This window comes from Rhinopithecus roxellana, chromosome 16 (assembly GCF_007565055.1).
Source record: "Rhinopithecus roxellana isolate Shanxi Qingling chromosome 16, ASM756505v1, whole genome shotgun sequence".
In the NCBI taxonomy this organism is placed as follows: domain Eukaryota; kingdom Metazoa; phylum Chordata; class Mammalia; order Primates; family Cercopithecidae; genus Rhinopithecus; species Rhinopithecus roxellana.
Genome location: NC_044564.1, coordinates 34474193 through 34492805, shown reverse-complemented (window position 1 = coordinate 34492805; position 18613 = coordinate 34474193). Strand labels below are relative to the sequence as shown.

At 35.8% G+C, this 18613-nt stretch overlaps 1 protein-coding gene across 1 annotated transcript in view; it reads left to right on the top strand.

Annotated features, from left to right (window-relative positions):
- Positions 1-18613, top strand: part of AGTPBP1 (ATP/GTP binding protein 1) — a 204845-nt gene that overhangs the window by 96312 nt on the left and 89920 nt on the right. The window contains exons 12-14 of the mRNA XM_010378074.2: positions 4380-4477; positions 7922-8038; positions 17836-18548. Coding sequence (XP_010376376.1) covers positions 4380-4477; positions 7922-8038; positions 17836-18548 — 928 coding nt within the window. The remainder of the gene's footprint in view (positions 1-4379; positions 4478-7921; positions 8039-17835; positions 18549-18613) is intronic.

Below are 18613 nucleotides of genomic sequence, written 5' to 3'. Positions count from 1 at the left end.
CCACAGTCTTTATTATTATTTACCTTCCTCAGCTAGAATGTGAGTCCACAAGGATAGGTCTGACTTTACTCACAGCATTTCTGACCCCAAATATGTGTCTTTTGTCCTCCCACCAACCAATTCTCCGTATCTTCACACACCAGCTGGGTGTTCTGCAATTCAGTTCAATTCTGACACTGAACACCTGGAGTAAATACAGACCCACAGGTTAAGGGTTTAGTCCCACAGGACTGCCACCACTTTAGATAACAATTACAAGTCTGGACTACCTGTATGTCTGACCTATTGGCAATGAAGTTGATGGGGGTGGGGGTTTTCACAACCTGTTCCTCAAGTTTGATAATTTGCTAGAATGGCTTATAGAACTCAGGAACACTCTACTTATGGTTGTGGGTTTATTATAAAGGATACAACTCGAGAGCAGGCAAATGGAAGTGATGCATAGAGCCAGGTATAAGAGAAGGGGTGTGGGGCTTCCGTGCCCTCTCCAGGCACGCCACCCTCCCAGCACCATGATGTGTTCACCAACTCAGAAACTCTGAGTGGTGTGTTGTTGTTTTCTTTTTTTGAGATGGAGTCTCGCTCTGTCTTCAGGCTGGAGTGCAGTGGCACGATCTCAGTTCACTGCAACCTCTGCTTCCCGGGTTGAGGTAGAACCTGCACAGTTCAAACTTAGATTGTTCAAGGGTCACTGTGTGATCGAAATGGACAATATTTTAGGAAAATATGAGTGACTAATATTGACTTAAATAGTAAAAACCTTGAAATTGAATATGCAATCAAGCTTCTTTAGTGAAGACACCAGTTGGTGATGACTTCATAGATTAGTTCTCCCAAACTTTCAAGAAATTTTCCTATACTTTATTTTCCAGAGCAAAAAAAAAAAAAAAAAAAAAGGAAAGTTTAGAAGCTAGCATGATGCTGAAAACATAATCTGGTAAATTAATCTGAAACAACCGACAGATCACTGTCACTCATGAAAATAAATATTAAAATCCTAAAGTATTAGCAAATTTAGTTGAGCGGTATTGTTTACGTGTGGGACACCTTGCCCAAGTAAAGATGATTTTTAAGGAAGTAAGTTTATTGTAATAGTAACACTTTAATTAGTAAAATGTATTATCAGTAGATCAAAGGGACAAAAATGATCATCTCAGTAAATACCTTAAAAAGATTTCATAAAAATCGTATCAGTCTAGAAAAATTTCTTAAGGAAACCAGGAATATTTCCTGACCAATCCAAGTATTATCTAATTCAAATCAATAGCCAATATCATAAATAGTAATGAAATGTTAGAGGATGCCTCTCTCAACCAATATTATTTACCATGTTTTGAAAACTCTAGCTAAGTCAGTAAAATAGGGAAAAGAAAGTCTTAACCATTAAAAGAGTGAGATAAATCTATCAGTATCTGTGGAGGATATTACTATTTATATAGAAAATCCAAGCAAATCAATTGTAAAAACATGGCTTACGCAACAGAACAGTAAAATACTATTTACAAGAAAAATGAATAAAATTAAATAGCCTTCCTCTGTGTGTGTATATATGTATCAACAAAAACCACTTAGAAAACATAAAGGGAAAGTAGATCACATTTATAGGCACAATAGCAACAATAAAATAAACTTCCTGTGATGTCCTTTCCCAATCCTTATAGAATGTGCAGACTGTTCTAATGACTACATCATATAGTCATAGTATAATTTAACTGGTTTCCTACTGATAGACATTTGTTTTCTATATTTCTGTTTTTACTATAAATAAGCCAAGGACATTTTGAAAATCAGTAAGAATTTTGATTTATATTCCTTGGTTTTAATTTGATTAGTTATAATAATTAATATTGTTAATTATTGGTACTGGTATAATGAATGGATCTTTGAAATAGCAGAGAAGGTCTCAGATACGCTAAGCTATATGGCATTTCACAGCTGGAGTATAAACCCAAAGGAAAACATCATACAAAGGAAAATATTTGAAAGGTTTGACTAAAAACTGAAAACATATTTTCTCCCTGATGCAGAACTCCATTTTCTCCTCTCCCTTTCTTTCCAAGCAGTCATTTTTCCTATTTACAGTAGGATTTTCTTAATGCAATACCTTTCTTTTTTCCTAGGAGTTATTTTCTTCGTTCTCTTCTTCCAAATGTCAGTTCTTCCCTTGTTTATCCATGACCAGCTGTTGTTAGGGCATAAGTATAAATCAACCCAGGTTACCATGTGAAATATGAATATTTATGTTTTGCTGTTTCTAAGAATTTGAGGTGATTTGTTTTTATATTTGTACCTGTATTAGTTAGGGTTGACTAAACTGCTGTTACAAAGAGACCCAGTAGCACAGTCCCTCAAGCAGCAGCAGTAATAAACATTTGTGTAACACATACTCTTTGCCTGGCACTTTACATATATTAACTCCTGTAATGCTCACAAAGATACTATGAGTAGATATCTCCATTTTATAGACAAAGAAACGAAGACAAATAATTGATGTAACTTGCTCAGGGTCAAATAGCTAGTAAGCTGGGGAGCTAGTATTTGAATTCAGGTATTTTGTTTCCAGAACCCCTGTGCTATCCTGCTACAACATAGAATTTTTTTCCCCCCACATATCCATCCAGAAGATAGACAGGTGGTCCTAGGCAGTAGACCTCTACTGGGTTATCAAAGAAAACAGGTTGTTTTTATTGTGTTTTTAACCTTCTCCTGTGTGGTTTCCTCATGTGGAAGATGCGAATGGAAAAAATGGAGAAGACAATTTTCTTTTTAAAGAATGTGACCTAGAATTTGTGTTAATCACTTTGCCTCCTATACCACTGGCCAAAAATTGGTCATATATATGGCCATGACTGCTGCAAGGGAGGCTGGAGTCTCCATAGCTAAAACTCAGGGGCTCAATTACTAAAAGGAAGGGAAGGTGAACAAATACTAAGGGGGCCAGTTAATCACTGCTGTAAGTCGCATTGGAAATGGAAGTGAAAAAGAGTTTGGAAAAATAGCTTTTAAAAATATTTTCTACTTTGTTTAGAAGCCGCTTTTTACATGAGAATCCTCCAAGTACTCTCCCTCTTCTTCCCTTGTCTCCCCCACATCCATGGTCCCATGTCCTTTTACATTCTACTCCCTGAGATATTCTTGTTTCATTCCTGTTACTGCTATAATTGTCTGGACAGTGTCGTTTTTTTTTCTTTCCTATTTGTTGGTCACCCTCCACCCGTATGCTCTCTTTCACCTCTTAACATTGAATTAAGCCATTCTTGTCTTGAAAATTCTCAGTGCCTATCTTCTGAATATTGAAAGTCAAAACTACTTGGCCTACTATGTAACATCCTTCATTTTTTAATTCTTTATTTTCCTTTCAGTACTTTCATAAGCATACTCTTCATCCTAGTTATACTTTTTGTTATTTTCTAAAGATATCATTTCACTTCCTTATTTTAGTAGTATTATTTCCTCTTCTTAAAAGCCAAAATCACCCACCATTACATTCACATAGAAATGTGTTATACTTTCTACAAGATACTGCTTAAATATCACCTGTTCTGTGAAGTGGTCAGCATCAAGCCCCTTGGCGCCAAGCAGTTTACAGTTAGTTACTGCATTCCTCGTTTTCCCATAGCAGTTTGGAGTTTATGGCTTCGTTAGTGTTTATCTTTGGTGCTATAATTACATGTTTACTCCTTTCTGCTCTTTAACCTCATGAGCTACCTGAGGGAAGCAACTATATTTGCACCAAGCTTGTCCAACATGCACCCATGGGCCACATACAACCCAGAGTGACTTTGAATGTGGCCCAACAGAGATTCATAAACTTTCTTAAAACAACATGAGATTTTTTGTGTGTCATTTTTTTTTTAAGCATACCATGTATCGTTGGTATTAGTGTATGTTATGTGTAGCCCAGGACAATTCTTCCTCTTCCAGTGTGGCCCAGGGGAACAAGAAGATTAGACAACCCCGATTTACACATCTTTGGAAAAAATTCCCAGCACATAGCACAGTATGTGGCACATGACCGTCATTGAAACAAATAGAGAGGGGTTCAGTTATAAAGGGATGAAGTGAGTCATTGAAATTTATAATAAATAGAAAACAGGATGTTTCATTCAGGCTGTTGCAACATAAGGCATTATTTTGAAAAACTGAGAACGTTAGTAAAATTCATCTTTACCGTGCTTTCCAAATTTTAAAGCACTTTCTCATATTGTCTCATTGGTTTGTCAATAGCTGGGACAGCCTTAGAGACATTTTAAATAAGAAATCTCATTTACTTTTTCTTTGGTGATTGAAATACTTTATACAAGTCACATTCTACCGTTGGCTATGCATGTTGTAGAATGCTTACCTCTGACCTACTTATAGCACATTTTGTATCATAGTGGATGACGTAGTAGATGAAAGTGATGACAACGATGATATTGATGTAGAAGCTGAAAACGAAACTGAGAATGAAGATGACCTAGATCAAAATTTTAAGGTTAGTATAAATTTCTGTAATTAGTTAGCTTTATAAATGATATACTACAGTTGTAAAACAAAAATTGGGTAAATAAATATATATGTAATTGTAGGTTTTACTTTGTCCACATCTTTTTACCGTGGATGACTATGCAGTTAAAGGGGTAGATGATATTGGTTTAAATCCACTGGTCTGAAAAGGACCTTAAAGTAACTTATTTTCACTATCTCTGACCGGAAAGGTTTTATCGAACCTTTCTGCCATAGATTTTGAAATCTACAAAATTGAAGGAAAGTGATCTGAAACTCTATTGTGACAACTTATTTCAAAATGCATTATTACCCTTTGTCAGCAATCTTTTGGGGATACAAAAACAGTAGGAAAGTAGTCTATAATGGATTCGTTTTTGTGAGAATTAGTGTTTGCATAATGCTTCTTAGGTTTCAGTTAATTGAACAAGGAAGTGAAAACAATGTTATTGAGAAAATATAAAATTATTGTCATATTACATAAGATGTTAGGTAAAGGAGGCAGGTAAGTTTTTGGAGTTTCACTGTACCTCTGGAAGCCTAGAAAGTCTATATTTTGCTTTGTTTATTGAGAGAGGGCCACTCTAGCATCTGTAGAAAAGTGGTCTCTTTTGTTAGCTGTTTAGCTTATTGCTGTTTTTTTTTTTTTTTGTATGGGGAAGGAGAGATTAATTTGACTTTTGCCTGTTTGGACCATTTTTGTCTTGCAAAACTGTATCAAAATTGGCATACACTGAGTATTTGATTCACTTTGGAGATAGAAGTTAAGATATTGGAAGATTTCTGTCTTAATAGATACAGACCCAATTTTGTAACCAGCAAATGTGATCGCCAAGGCAAGCTTTGGCGAAACTGTCAAGTTAGCCAATCTAAACTGCATCTGTGTCCTGGCCTCAGGTACTGCACTTAATTATCTGGTCTCTTTAGTCTCCTTTAATCTGGAACGTTTCTGCAGGTTTCTTTGTCTTATAACATTGACATCTTTGAAAAATGTAGTTGTGAGCTTGCATTATTCACTGGGCTATCAGTGATTGCTCACATTTTCCCTGCTTTATCTTAACACAGCAGTTATAGTAATAAGAACAAAGTACATTTTGTTATTGAACACTTAACTGTGCGAGTCCAAACTCTTTACATATACATAGTAACCATTAGATCCTCATAGCAACCCTGTGAGGTAAGTACAGGTGGTATAAGCACATAGAAAACAGAGGAAGAGAGAGCTTCTCAGTCTAGTTTATAAGAGGTGGAGCCAGGATTCAGAAAGCAGTCTAGTGGAATGTCCACTCTCTTTACCACTATACTGTACTAAAAGATAATTTTTCTTCAAGAACTAAAGAATTGTTGGCTTTTTGAGACCGCTGAGCTTTATTATCTTCTTTTTCTTTCCTACTGCTGCCCTGCCTTTAATTCTCATTGACTTTACATTTAGACGTTACTCATTTTTTCCTCTTTTTATCTGAATCCTGTTCCTTCATCCTTCAGGTGAACTGCTACATTGTAGTAGGAATATTATTTATTTGTGTTCTCTTATGGTTATAACTTTTTTACTGTGATTCCATTTTCTTTGCCTCAGATTTTTCAGGGTTTGGAGCATTTATAGAAACTGGTAGCTTTAGAAGATTCATCTCCAGATAGCCACAACTTGACTGTATATAAGTTCCAGTGCACTCTTTGTTCCTTCCTTAACTAGCAGAACTTTTAAGGAGTGGTAGCAGGTTGTTTTGTTTTTTTTCTGATGAGTCTGTAAGTAGTTCTTCACTACTGTTTCTTCTTAAACCAAGACACAAAATTCCCTGCTGTCGAGCTTTTGGAGTGTTGTAGTTTTCTTTCCTCATTATGCCTGTTTTACAGGTAAAGTCTGTTTTTTTTTCTTCCCAAATAGAGAGCCACGGTGTAAGACCATATTTTCATAAAACGATATCAAATATTGAACTAGTAAGTTTAGAGAAAAGAATACCTTTGTAAATTATTTTTTATTTTAGAAATATTATGTATTTTTATTAGATGTTAAACAGGAAAATTATTACATTATTGGTTCAAAAATGTGTAAAGAGATTAAATTACATATTCATGTAATAATTATACAATAATGATACAGTGATTAATATGATAATATTTAAATAAAATCAATATTATACATAGCAATGAGGAAAATCTTTTTTACTGGCTATGTAAATAATAGCTAAATTCCTTAAGATGAAATAATAAGAAATACATAGTATGTTTTTTCTTTTAAACTAGTAGTTAATATGTGTTAAGTATGGTCAGATGCATGTATATAAGGTTTTTTGAGGATTGAAATATAGTAAAATAAATTTGTAAATTAGGCTGAAAAATAAGTAGCTTACACTGGTAGTAAGTAAATACAAAATTTAAAATAGTACCAATTGAGAATTAATAAATGGTATTATTATCTCTCTGTAGCCATAACTAAGATAATAATTAGTTTGTGTGAGGCCAGAGTCATTGAGGATCCTAGAAAATAGCTTGGGTAGTAGATAAGCTGACATTTGCCCTCTTATCATGGAATTCATTAGCTCTTCTCTGAAGAGCGTATAGAACAAATGATCCTGGATACATATCTTGTTTCTCTGAGGACATACTTTTCCTTTAAATCCACCTGCTTTTCTTCCTAGAGAGACATGGAAATCATTTCTGGCTCTTGTTCCACTCCTAACTTTTCCCCTCGCTGAAAACAGAGTGAATGGTGATACCGAGCTTTTCTAAAGGAACTTTATTTCCCATGCACTCTAAGAGTGTGTGGTCATCATTAATCTGTATTGGGGCAGTGTGTCATGCTGGCTGACAGTGTGGTGCTTCAGAATCACTCTAACTGGTTTTTATCCTGGCTCCTGTCTTTGCAAGATGTGTAATTTTCAGCAAATGACTTAACTTCTCCATACCTCATTTTCCTCTTCAGTTAAATGGGGGTAATTTCATAATGTTCTTACGCAGAATAGATTAAATAATATATGTAAAATGCTTAGCATAGTGCTTCATTTATTTTCAGTGCTTAATAAATGTTAGCTGTTTTATTATCACCATCATCATATATATGTATGTTTTCCAATTTAGTCTTCTTAAGTTTTACTGCCCTTTAATATGAACAAAATGATGGCAGTAAGGGAGAATGAGGAGGACATACTGGAGTCTTGATCTTTGCACAAGTTTTTCTGTTTTGAGTAGCCCAAATATTCTGTTATATTAGAGTAACCACAACAAAAACAAAACAAAAGTGCTCGACAATAACACAACAACCCCAAAGCAATAAGGAAATTTGAATTTAAGATAAAATTAATGCAGCATTTATTCAGTAATTATTCTTTAATTACATGTAATTAATAACTTGGAACATTTCAAATCTAAAATGTATTCTGTAATTTTTAAAAATTTTGTTTTACCTGGTAACATACTCTTTTTATCATTTCAGAATGATGATATTGAAACAGATATTAACAAACTAAAACCCCAGCAAGAACCGGGACGAACAATAGAAGATCTAAAAATGTATGAACACCTTTTCCCTGAGCTTGTTGATGATTTTCAGGTATAAATATAGAAAATTCAGCATCTTAACTGATTTTAATAAAGTTATTTTTTCTCGCTTAGGTCGATAATCACTGTTTTTTATTCTCTTTCCATTTCTAAAAAGTGAAACTAGCATTGCTTTTCTGAGTGACATTGAATAATTATGTCAACATCCTGAGTCGCAGTTAAGCAATTGTAAAATGAGGGGAGATGGGCCGGGTGCAGTGCCTCCCGCCTGTAATCCCAGCACTTTGGGAGTTCAAGGTGGGTGGATCATGAGGTCAGGAAATCGAGACTGTCCTGGCCAACAGGATGAAACCCGTCTCTACTAAAATACAAAAAAAATTAGCCAGGCGTGGTGGCGCATGCCTGTAGTCCCAGCTACTCGGGAGGCTAAGGCAGGGGAATAGCTTAAACCTGGGAGGTGGAGGTTGCAGTGAGCCGAGATTGAGCCACTGTACTCCAGCCTAGAGAAAGAGCGAGACTCTGTCTCCAAAAAAAAAAAAAAAGGAAAAAAAGGAAGGTGGACTATTACATTTTTTGTCACTTTAGTTTTTTTTCCATCACTTTAATGGACATAGTTTTTTTATTCAGCCTGGATTATAGGGCAAGTCAAGTTGATCGAATTGTTGGCATTTAACTGGCTTTTGTGATGATTCCTTGGATAAATCTATGAAATCGCCCAGGATCTTAAAATGTCAAAGAGTTTGAGCTAGATAATCTTAAAGATTCGTTTAGCCCTTCCTTTGTTCCCCACATTTCGTACACTTAATTTCTAGTTGCTTAAAGAAAAATACTTTCTTGTGAGGTTATAGTTGTGAGGTTATAGATGAGAAATAAAAAAGAAATACTTGTTGCCAGGTGCGGTGGCGGATGCCTGTAAGCCCAGCACTTTGGGAGGCCAAGGTGGGTAGATCATTTGAGGTCAGGAGTTCGAGACCAGCCTGACCAATATGGCGAAACCTCGTTTCTACTAAAAATAAGAAAATTAGCTGGGCGTGATGACACGCACCTGTAGTTGCAGCTACTCGAATTCTGAGGCAGGAGAATCTCTTGAACCTGGGAGGTGGAGGTTGCAGTGAGTCAAGATTGCACCACTGCACTCCAGCAGCCTGGCAACAGAGTGAGACTTTCTCTAAAAAAAAAAAAAAAAAAGAAGAAGAAACATTTATCACCTAGAGTTTACACTTCATGGTTCTAATCATTCAGGTTTCAGCTTGGGAACTTAGAAGCCTTAGATGCCGTAAAAGATGCAACAACTATCCACCTTCTGCAGCCCTCCCTGCCACTCCCTGCTCTGGTATCTTGTTATTCCCCCTAGATTTGAGGTACCTGAGAAGGTACTTTGAAATCAGAGGTAATAGAAGCAAGGCAGGAATGAAGGAGAAGGTATTTGTCAAAAGAAAATAAAAAAAGAAGACAGGAAGAGGCATTTGGGAAAGAGTATAGGTTGATTGTCTTCCATTCAACCTACAGCAGTTATCCGTTAGCTCTTGTAACACATTTGTGCCTAGCTAAGCACCACTTGAAAATACCAGCAATAACAAATACTGCTAAATCAAGGCAGAAGAATACTGTGGAAAAGGTTTGAGGAGGAAATCGATTATTGTGTGAAGAAATCACTTATTTCTTCTGTATATTCTACTTTTTCTGTACATATAAGAAATATATACAGTAGGCCCCCCTTATCCATGGGAGATAGGTTCCAAGACCCCCAGTGGATGCCTGAAACCAAACCCTTTATATACCATGTTTTTTCTGATCTGATAACAGATGGCTACTGAGGTTGGTAGCATAGATATTGTGGATACATTGGACAAAGGATGAGTCATGTCCTGGGTGGGATGGAGCATGATGGTGTGAGATTATATCATGCTACTCTTAATGGTGCACTCTTTAAAACTTACGAATTGTTTATTTCTGTACTTTTCCATTTAATACTTCAGACTGTGATTAACCTCCAGTAACTGAAACCATGGAAATCCAAACCTTGGTTAAGGGGGCACTACTCTCATGTGATTACACATTGTAGTTTTGATTTGGGAATAGAAAAAAGTAACCTGTTTATCGGTATTAAGTCCAGGACTTTGATTCTCATTCTTTCACAAGTGAATTTTCTTTCTTTTAGATTGTGATGAATTGTTCTTGCTTTCTATGTTTAGATTCCTTGTTTTCTAATTATAGTTTGTCACCCAGAATAGGCTAACCTTGATGATTTCCTACATGGCACTTTATGAGCAGCTTGCCAACTTGTCCATTAGTTTGGTTTCTCCAGTGTCAGATTGTAAAGACAGGTCTGAGTGAAAGAGCTTGTCACTAAGTTACTCCTTTTTATTTTCTTTAAGCAAGAGATGGTACTTCAGATATTTCAAGTAGTACACATTTATTAATTTATTGTTTATTCTGCTGTAAAGTTTTATATAGAGTAGCTCTATTTCTGTAGCATATGTAATGGGAAATAGCATATTGTCTTTTATTGACATAATCAAAAAATCATTTCTAAGGTAATTGTGTTGCCACTTGATTATCTTTGTCATTTTTAAGTTTCAAAGGAATGCATTATTTGATACTTCAGGCTCTGTTTTTTAAGGTGTGTATTTGAATTTTAGGCAGCGATATGTAAGACATGCTTTCAAGGATTAAAAAGATTGGTTAGTTCCAGGTAGGATGTGTTTGAAAAATTTCTTCAGCTATCTTTGTATCCACTTCTTGTAGATCATAAGATAATAAACATAAACAAAGTTAATTTCAATTATGACTTTTTCCACTTTCATTTGTATATTATTTTCAGCATCAACCATTAATGCTTAAAATTACTTTATGCGTTTGTTTCAATCTTGAACACTGCCCACTTTGTTTCTAGATGTGTTAAGGCCACTATTCAGTGGCCAGATGAAAAATGAATGCTATTGGAAGGTAACGTATGGTATTATTAAAGTAATTATCAACATCCTTACCATGCTTTCAAAGCTATGTTTATTTACTCATAGTGACAAATTACAGATTTATTTTCTCTTGTTTCTTGATGGCAGAATATTGAAAGTATCAAAATAATGCATTTTCACAGTTCTTTTATTCATACATCTGTAGTAGTATGGTGACATTTACTATGTGGACTTTTGTTATATTTTGTTTTTCTTTCTTGTTTTCCTCTTGTTAAATTTGGTTTTCAATTTTCGTCAAAGTTATTCATGGAAAAAGTTTAAAGCGTCAAATAGTTTTACATAGGTAATCCTTTCCCACATGCTAAATCCTGAAATTACTTTTTGTATGTTTTTGAAGTTAATCCTCATATCTCTAAATAATTTAGATATGTTTATGTGCTGTGTCTTGACTTTTGCTGCCTTCATTCTTTTTTATTTTCTTTTTTTGCGTTATCATCTAAGGTAGACATCCAGTAATTTTCAGCCTTATTCTTTTCGTGTGTGTGCGCGCACGTGCATGCACATGCGTGTGTATGCATGCATAGATAGGCTATGAATTTCCCTATAATTACTGTTTTTGCTGCATCTTATAAGCAGTAATTTTGATGTTTAATGTTTTTATTATCTTTACTCTGAATCTTATGGGTTTTTTTTGATTCATTGGTTTTTTAAAAAAGATAATTTTTAAAATTGGCTTTCTAAAAAATAAAAAATTTTAAATATTTTTAATTGATTTCTAGCATGTAGTTGTACAATAAGGACAAATTATAATCATAACCTTTTAAAATTTTTGAGGCTCGTTTTATGGCCTTGGATATGATCAACTTTTGTTACTATTTCTTATGTGTTTGAAATTATTCTGCACTTGTTAGTCACAGTTGTCTATTTGCCTATTAGGAGAAGGATTGTTAATTGTGTTGAGAAGTTAAGTTCTCTTTTATCTTTACGGATCTTTATTCTTATTCTGTTAATCACTGTAAAAAGTATTTAAAAAATTTCTCACAGTGGAAAAATTTCTCACTGATTATGAGTATGTTTCTCTTTGCAGGTCTGTCGGTTTTTTGTTATATATTTTTTGAGGGTTATTATTTATTGTATATACATGTAGATTGAATTTTCTTCCTTTTTTGAATTGGACTTTTTATCATTATGAAGTTACTGTCTTTACCTCTAAGATTCTAAGACAAAAAGCACTTTAAAAAATATTAATGTACTTATATTAACTTTTAACTTTTCAGTATCCTTCAATGTGTATTTTTTGAACAGCATGTAGTTGGATTTTAAAAATACGAAATCTGAGTTTTGTCATTTAACTGAAGCATTTAGATAATTTACATGTAATTACTTCTATATTTGGATTTATATTTATGAAAACTTATTTTTAATAGTTTTATCTCTTTATGTTTATCTCTTTTTCTTGCCTTCATTTGGATTATCTTTCTCTCACTCCACTTTTACCTATTACTAGTTTGAAAACTGTACATACAGTCTTTTTATTTTTTTATTTTAATCAACTTTTTTGAGGTATAATTTACATAAACTGTATCCATTTAAAGTATTAGTTTGATTATTGACAAATAAGCAAAAATTCTAGTTACTGTAGATTTTCCAACATATTTGTCAATGTCTAAAGTAAATCAGGACCTTTCTTTCCTCTTTCCCACAATGATAAATGGAAACTTCGAGTATTCTAACTCCGTGACTTCCCAAATCAGCTTTTATATGTATATATTTATATACATATACTTTTTTTACTAAACATAAAAAGCAAAGCAGTAACGTCAGATAGGTTTTTTATGTATCTTAACTCTAGCTTTTAAAAAACCCACTTGTTACTGCTTTGCTTTTTTTTTTTTTTTTTTGAGACGGAGTCTCGCTTTGTCGCCCAGGCTGGAGTGCAGTGGCCGGATCTCAGCTCACTGCAAGCTCCGCCTCCCCGGGTTTACGCCATTCTCCCACCTCAGCCTCCCGAGTAGCTGGGACTACAGGCGCCCGCCACCGCGCCCAGCTAGTTTTTTGTATTTTTGTAGTAGAGATGGGGGTTTCACCGTGTTAGCCAGGATGGTCTGGATCTCCTGACCTCGTGATCCGCCCGTCTCGGCTTCCCAAAGTGCTGGGATTACAGGCGTGAGCCACCGCGCCCGGCCTTGCTTTGCTTTTTTTACTAAATGTAAAACGTTTAGTGTAGACTTACCGATATTTTTACCACTTTACCACTTAAAATTTTCATTACCTTTTGTGTCTCAGACCTTCTGTTGGGATCATGTCATTCAGTGGCGTGTACTTGATATGCACTTGTGCACGTGCTGTCTTGCCCTCTCTCCCTGAAAGTGTCTTTATTTTGTAAACATTCTTTATTTTGTAAACATTCCTAAAACATTCTTAAAATTAATCTCTTCCTCTGGCTACTTTTTAAAAATCAACTTTATTGAGTTATAATTTACATACAGTAGAGTTATAATTTACATACAGTAAGTTTCACTTAAGTTCAGTGAGTTTTGACAAATTTATCCACCTATGTGGCAACCACCCATTGAGACAGAATTATTTCTTGTCATTCCAGAAAGTCTCCTTGGGCCCCTTGAAGTCTCTTTCTCTCCTGTGCAGGTGACTGCTGATCTGCTGTCTGTCACTGACAAGTCTTGACTTTTAGAACTTCTTATAAATGGAATCATACAGCGTTTACTTTTTAGGGTCACGCTTCTTTTGCTGAGCATGTGTTTTTGAGGTTTATCCATGTGACAGTGGTTCTTTCCTTAATTGCTTGGCAGTATTTTATTGTGGAAATATACCACAATTTCTTTGTGGATGAGTGTCGGAATGTCTGAAGTTTTAGACTTCATTGAACTTTAATATGAGTAAAGTTGATAACATTTTGTGCACAAAATTTTTTGGGGTGGCTGGGTGTGGTGGCTCACACCTGTAATCCCAGCACTTTGGGAGGCTGAAGCGGGTGGATCACCTGAGGTCAGGAGTTCAAGACCATTCTTGCCAACATGGTGAAACCCCATCTCTACTGAAAAACCAATAATTAGCTGGGCATGGTGGCAGGCACCTGTAATCCCAGCTATTTGGGAGACTGAGGCAGGAGAATCGCTTGAACCCGGGAGCTGGAGGTTGCAGTGAGCTGAGATTGCGCCACTGCACTCCAGCCTAGGCAACAGGAGCGAAACTCTGTCTCAAAAACAAACAAACAAACAAAAAACTTTTTGGGAAGATATGCTTTCATTTCTCTTGGGTAAATACCTATCAGTGAAATTGATAGGTGGTATGTATGGTAAGTGTATGTTTTCATTTTATAAGAAACTATTTCTGGTGGCTTTTAACATACACTGTTTTTGCTTTAACGCTACAGTTTCCTAGTAATGTTGACTAAGTGCGGATTTTCTTTTTTAAAATCCTGTTTGGGATTTATTGTATTTGGATTCTATGAGTTGTTTTCTGATAAGATTTGGAAAAACTGCATTCTCTACTTCAGGTACTGCATTTTGTTTTCGCCCTCTCTCTTTTGCAATTCGAATTGAATGTAGACCTTTTTACTCCCTTCCATGTCTTTTAACCTCTTTTTTCTGTTTTCCTTTTCTTTGCCTCTCTATGCTGCCTTCAGGTTATTTCATTAGAACTATCTGCCAGTTTACTAATTCTGTTTTTGGCTTTGTCTCATCTGTCATTAGAAATATCTACTAGGGGCTGAGCACGGTGGCTCAGGCCTATAATCCCAGCACTTTGGAAGGCCGAGGCGGGTGGATCATAAAGTCAGGAGATTGAGACCACGAGGTCAGGAGATGGAGACTATGGCCAATATGATGAAACCCCATCTCTACTAAAAATACAAAAAGTAGCTGGGTGTGGTGGTGCGTGCCTGTAATCCTAGCTACTTGGGAGGCTAAGGCAGAGAAAATTGCTTGAACCAGGGAGTAGGAGGTTGCGGTGAGCCGAGATTGCGCCACTGCACTGCAGCCTGGAGACGGAACGAGACTCCCTCTCCAAAAAAAAAAAAAAAAAAAAAAAAACTGCTTACAAAATGCGTTTAATAAGTCTTTAATTCTTGTTTTCAGTATTTTATTTCTTTGAACATACTAAATATGGTCATTTCTTAGTCTGAGATTCTTGTAGGTCTTTTTCAATATCTGATGTTTCTTTTGGTTCTTTTTCCTTCTACCTTGCCGAATTGTATGTTTAGGGTTCTTTCCTTCTTTATAATTTTGTATGTGGAAACTGCAGAAGCTGTTGCTTTTGAGAGTCACCATTATAGATTGAATCCTCAAGCGCTTTTGGGCCACCAAGGTGATGTGAATTCAGGCTACGAATCCATGTGATTTGATGGCCGGCTTTTAATGCCAGTTTGTGAGTAGTGATACTTTGCACTGTCTTAGAGCTATGGTTTAAAATTTAAGACAGTTGGCTTTTCTTTTTATGTTTTTTTTTTCCCCCTTTTGTGGTGGGAGTATTTCTAGGACCTATATATTGAAGATGTAGTTCTGGAGTTTAATCTTTTTGAGAGGAAAATTACCTTATGCCAGTTCAGGGTTTTTCTCCTGTCCTTCATCGTCTTTGAGATGGGAAAATCCGTACCCAAGGTCACCTGGTTTACACATGTTTTCAGAGTGAAAGCTAGCTTCAGTCTTCAGCTTATCACATACGGATCCCTTCTTCATTTGATACTTGGCCTTTATCCTTGCTTTCTTATCCACTTAATGACATACTTAAAATATTTTAATATATGTAACAATTGTAAACGGTTCTGTGGGGTGGATACTTAGCCTACCACGTTTCCTACAAAATGTGTTTTTTAATGCAAACTTACCACCCCTTTAGCCCTTTTAATGCAGAACTACCTATTCCCTCCTTAGTGCTTCCACTGTCTTCTTGGCTTAGCTATAGTACAGGGGGTCCTGTGAATCATCTTTGAATCCTTGCTTTGTATACAGTGGACATTCAAGGAATAAATCACAATGGAAGATTCTTCATTTTGACTCCATGATGTATATAAGGAAATTAACCCAAATTAAAAGATCAATTGCAAATCCAGAAAAATAATTTTCAAAAAATGGGTTAGCTGGAGGATTCGTGTATGTATGTGTATACAAATTTTTTAACTTGAAAATTTATACCATAAAATAAGAAAAACCCTGTATGCAGGAACAAAAAAGTTACCTAAGAATTGCAGCTGATTAACAGATGTATAGAAAAGTGTTTGCTTCCTAGTAGTCAAAGAAATGCAAATTAAAATAGCAGTAAGATAATATTTCTTATCTACCACGTTAGAAAATGTTTTTTTAAAAACTATAGTATTGAATGTTGTCAAAGAAGACAGCAGTTGAAAGAGATACTCTTATGTATAGTTACCGGGAATATACATTAATACAAGTGTTTCTGGAGAGTTCAGTGTTCTGGTCAGTTTGCATTATTAAAATTGATTATAATATCTGATTCTGCAGTTCTATTTCAGTGCTTAGGAAATCATTATAAATAAAGCAAAAACTCTTTGCAAAAAGATTTTTATTGCAGTTTTGTGTAATAGCCCAGTTTTGGAAATGACTTAAATATACACCTTATTTATCTGTTTAAATCATCCAAAATATAATGATCTGGCCCAAAATGTTGGCTGCTGTCATTCAGAAACCCTGCACTAGGATCTTATCTTTCAAAAATAATTCATGTCATGGCATCCTTCCCTGTCATGGCTTCCAATCTCATTCAGAGTAAAAACCCAAATTCTTATAGTCTGTAAGGCTCTCCAGCGCTTGGCATTCATCGTGGCATTCATCTTGTCCATTCTTTCCCAGCCATCCCATCCTTGCTGTTCTTTGAACACCTCAGGCATTCTTCCACTCTGGGAGCTATGTGCTGTAGTCCTCTCTGCCTGGAATGCGCCCCTTGTGTGGTGCCCTCACCTTCTTAAAGTCTTTGCTTCTATTTCGTCTGCTCATGAGACTCCCTAACCAATGACATTTAGAGTTGCCACTTACCTCTGCTCTCTTGGTACTCCCAATCCACATTATGTCCTGCCTGTCCTGCCCTCCTTTTTTTTTTTTTTTCTTTGAGACATAATCTCACTTTGTCACTCAGGTTGGAGTACAGTGACATGGTCTCGGCTCACTGCAACCTCCACCTCCTGGGTTCAAGCGATTCTCATGCCGCAGCCTCCTGAGTAGCTGGGATTACAGATGTCCACCACCATGCCTGGCTAATTTTTGTGTTTTTAGTAGAGACGGGATTTCACCATGTTGGCTAGGCTGGTCTTGAACTCCCGATCTCAGGTGATCCACCTGCCTCAGCCTCCCAAAGTGCTAGGCTTACAGGTGTGAGCCACCGGGCCTGGCCTTGCCCTCCCTCCCTCCCCTTTTTTTTTCTGTAGCGCTTTACCCTTCTAACGTTCTACATACAAATATAAATATATATATTGTATTTATTACTTGTTGTATTGACAGTCCTCTCTTCTACCCCTATACAGATGTAAGCTACAAAAGGGAAGAGTTGTTTTTTAAGTGTCTTAAGTGCTTGAAACAAGGCTTGGCACAAAATAGACACTTCATGAATATTGCACAAAACAGACACTGTAATGTTATTGAATTAATGAATAACAATTTAGTTGTTGTCCCTAATAGGATTTTGGAGTCTTTATGTTTTTCTACTTAGAATTCTAAGGTTTCCCACATTTCTGTGACATGTAGGCATTATTTTTATAATAGAAAAAGTAAAGTAGGTGTTATGAATTTGTTATGGTTAAAAATTTTGTCTTTTTAGTGAAATGAAAACAAACCCTGTTTTGTCTATCTTTAAAATTTTCAAAAATTTCTGAAACAATATACAACATGAATGTATTAGTTTTGTTAATACGTTTTAATATTTACAGTTAAAAGATTAAACGTATTTTTTATTTTTAAAGGACTATGATTTAATCTCCAAAGAACCAAAGCCTTTTGTATTTGAGGGAAAAGTACGTGGTCCTATTGTTGTTCCTACGGCAGGCGAGGAAACATCTGGGAATCCTGGCAATTTAAGAAAAGTTGTAATGAAGGAGAACATATCTTCTAAAGAAGATGAAGGTGAAAAGAAGCTTACCTTTATGGGTCTAGCAAAAGAAGACACTAAAGATAATGATAGAACATTACAACAGCAGCCAGGTGATCAAAATAGAACTATTTCATCAGTCCATGGTTTAAACAATGATATTGTAAAGGCCTTGGACCGAATTACATTGCAGAATATTCCTTCTCAAACAGCCCCAGGTTTTACTGCAGAAGTGAAGAAGGACTGCAGTCTTCCTCTTACTGTCCTTACATGTGCTAAAGCGTGTCCACACATGGCTACTTGTGGAAATGTTCTGTTTGAGGGAAGAACAGTTCAGCTAGGGAAGCTTTGCTGCACTGGAGTTGAAACTGAAGATGATGAAGATACGGAGTCAAATTCATCAATAGAACAAGCATCGGTTGAAGTACCTGATGGACCAACACTCCATGACCCAGACCTCTATATTGAGATTGTGAAAAATACAAAATCTGTTCCGGAATATTCAGAGGTGGCTTATCCCGATTATTTTGGTCACGTTCCGCCTCCATTCAAAGAGCCTATTTTAGAAAGGCCTTACGGTGTACAGAGGTGAGTCGCATATTTTCCCCTCTTCTAAATAAGGCTATTGTCAAGATATGAGGCAGTCTTAAAAA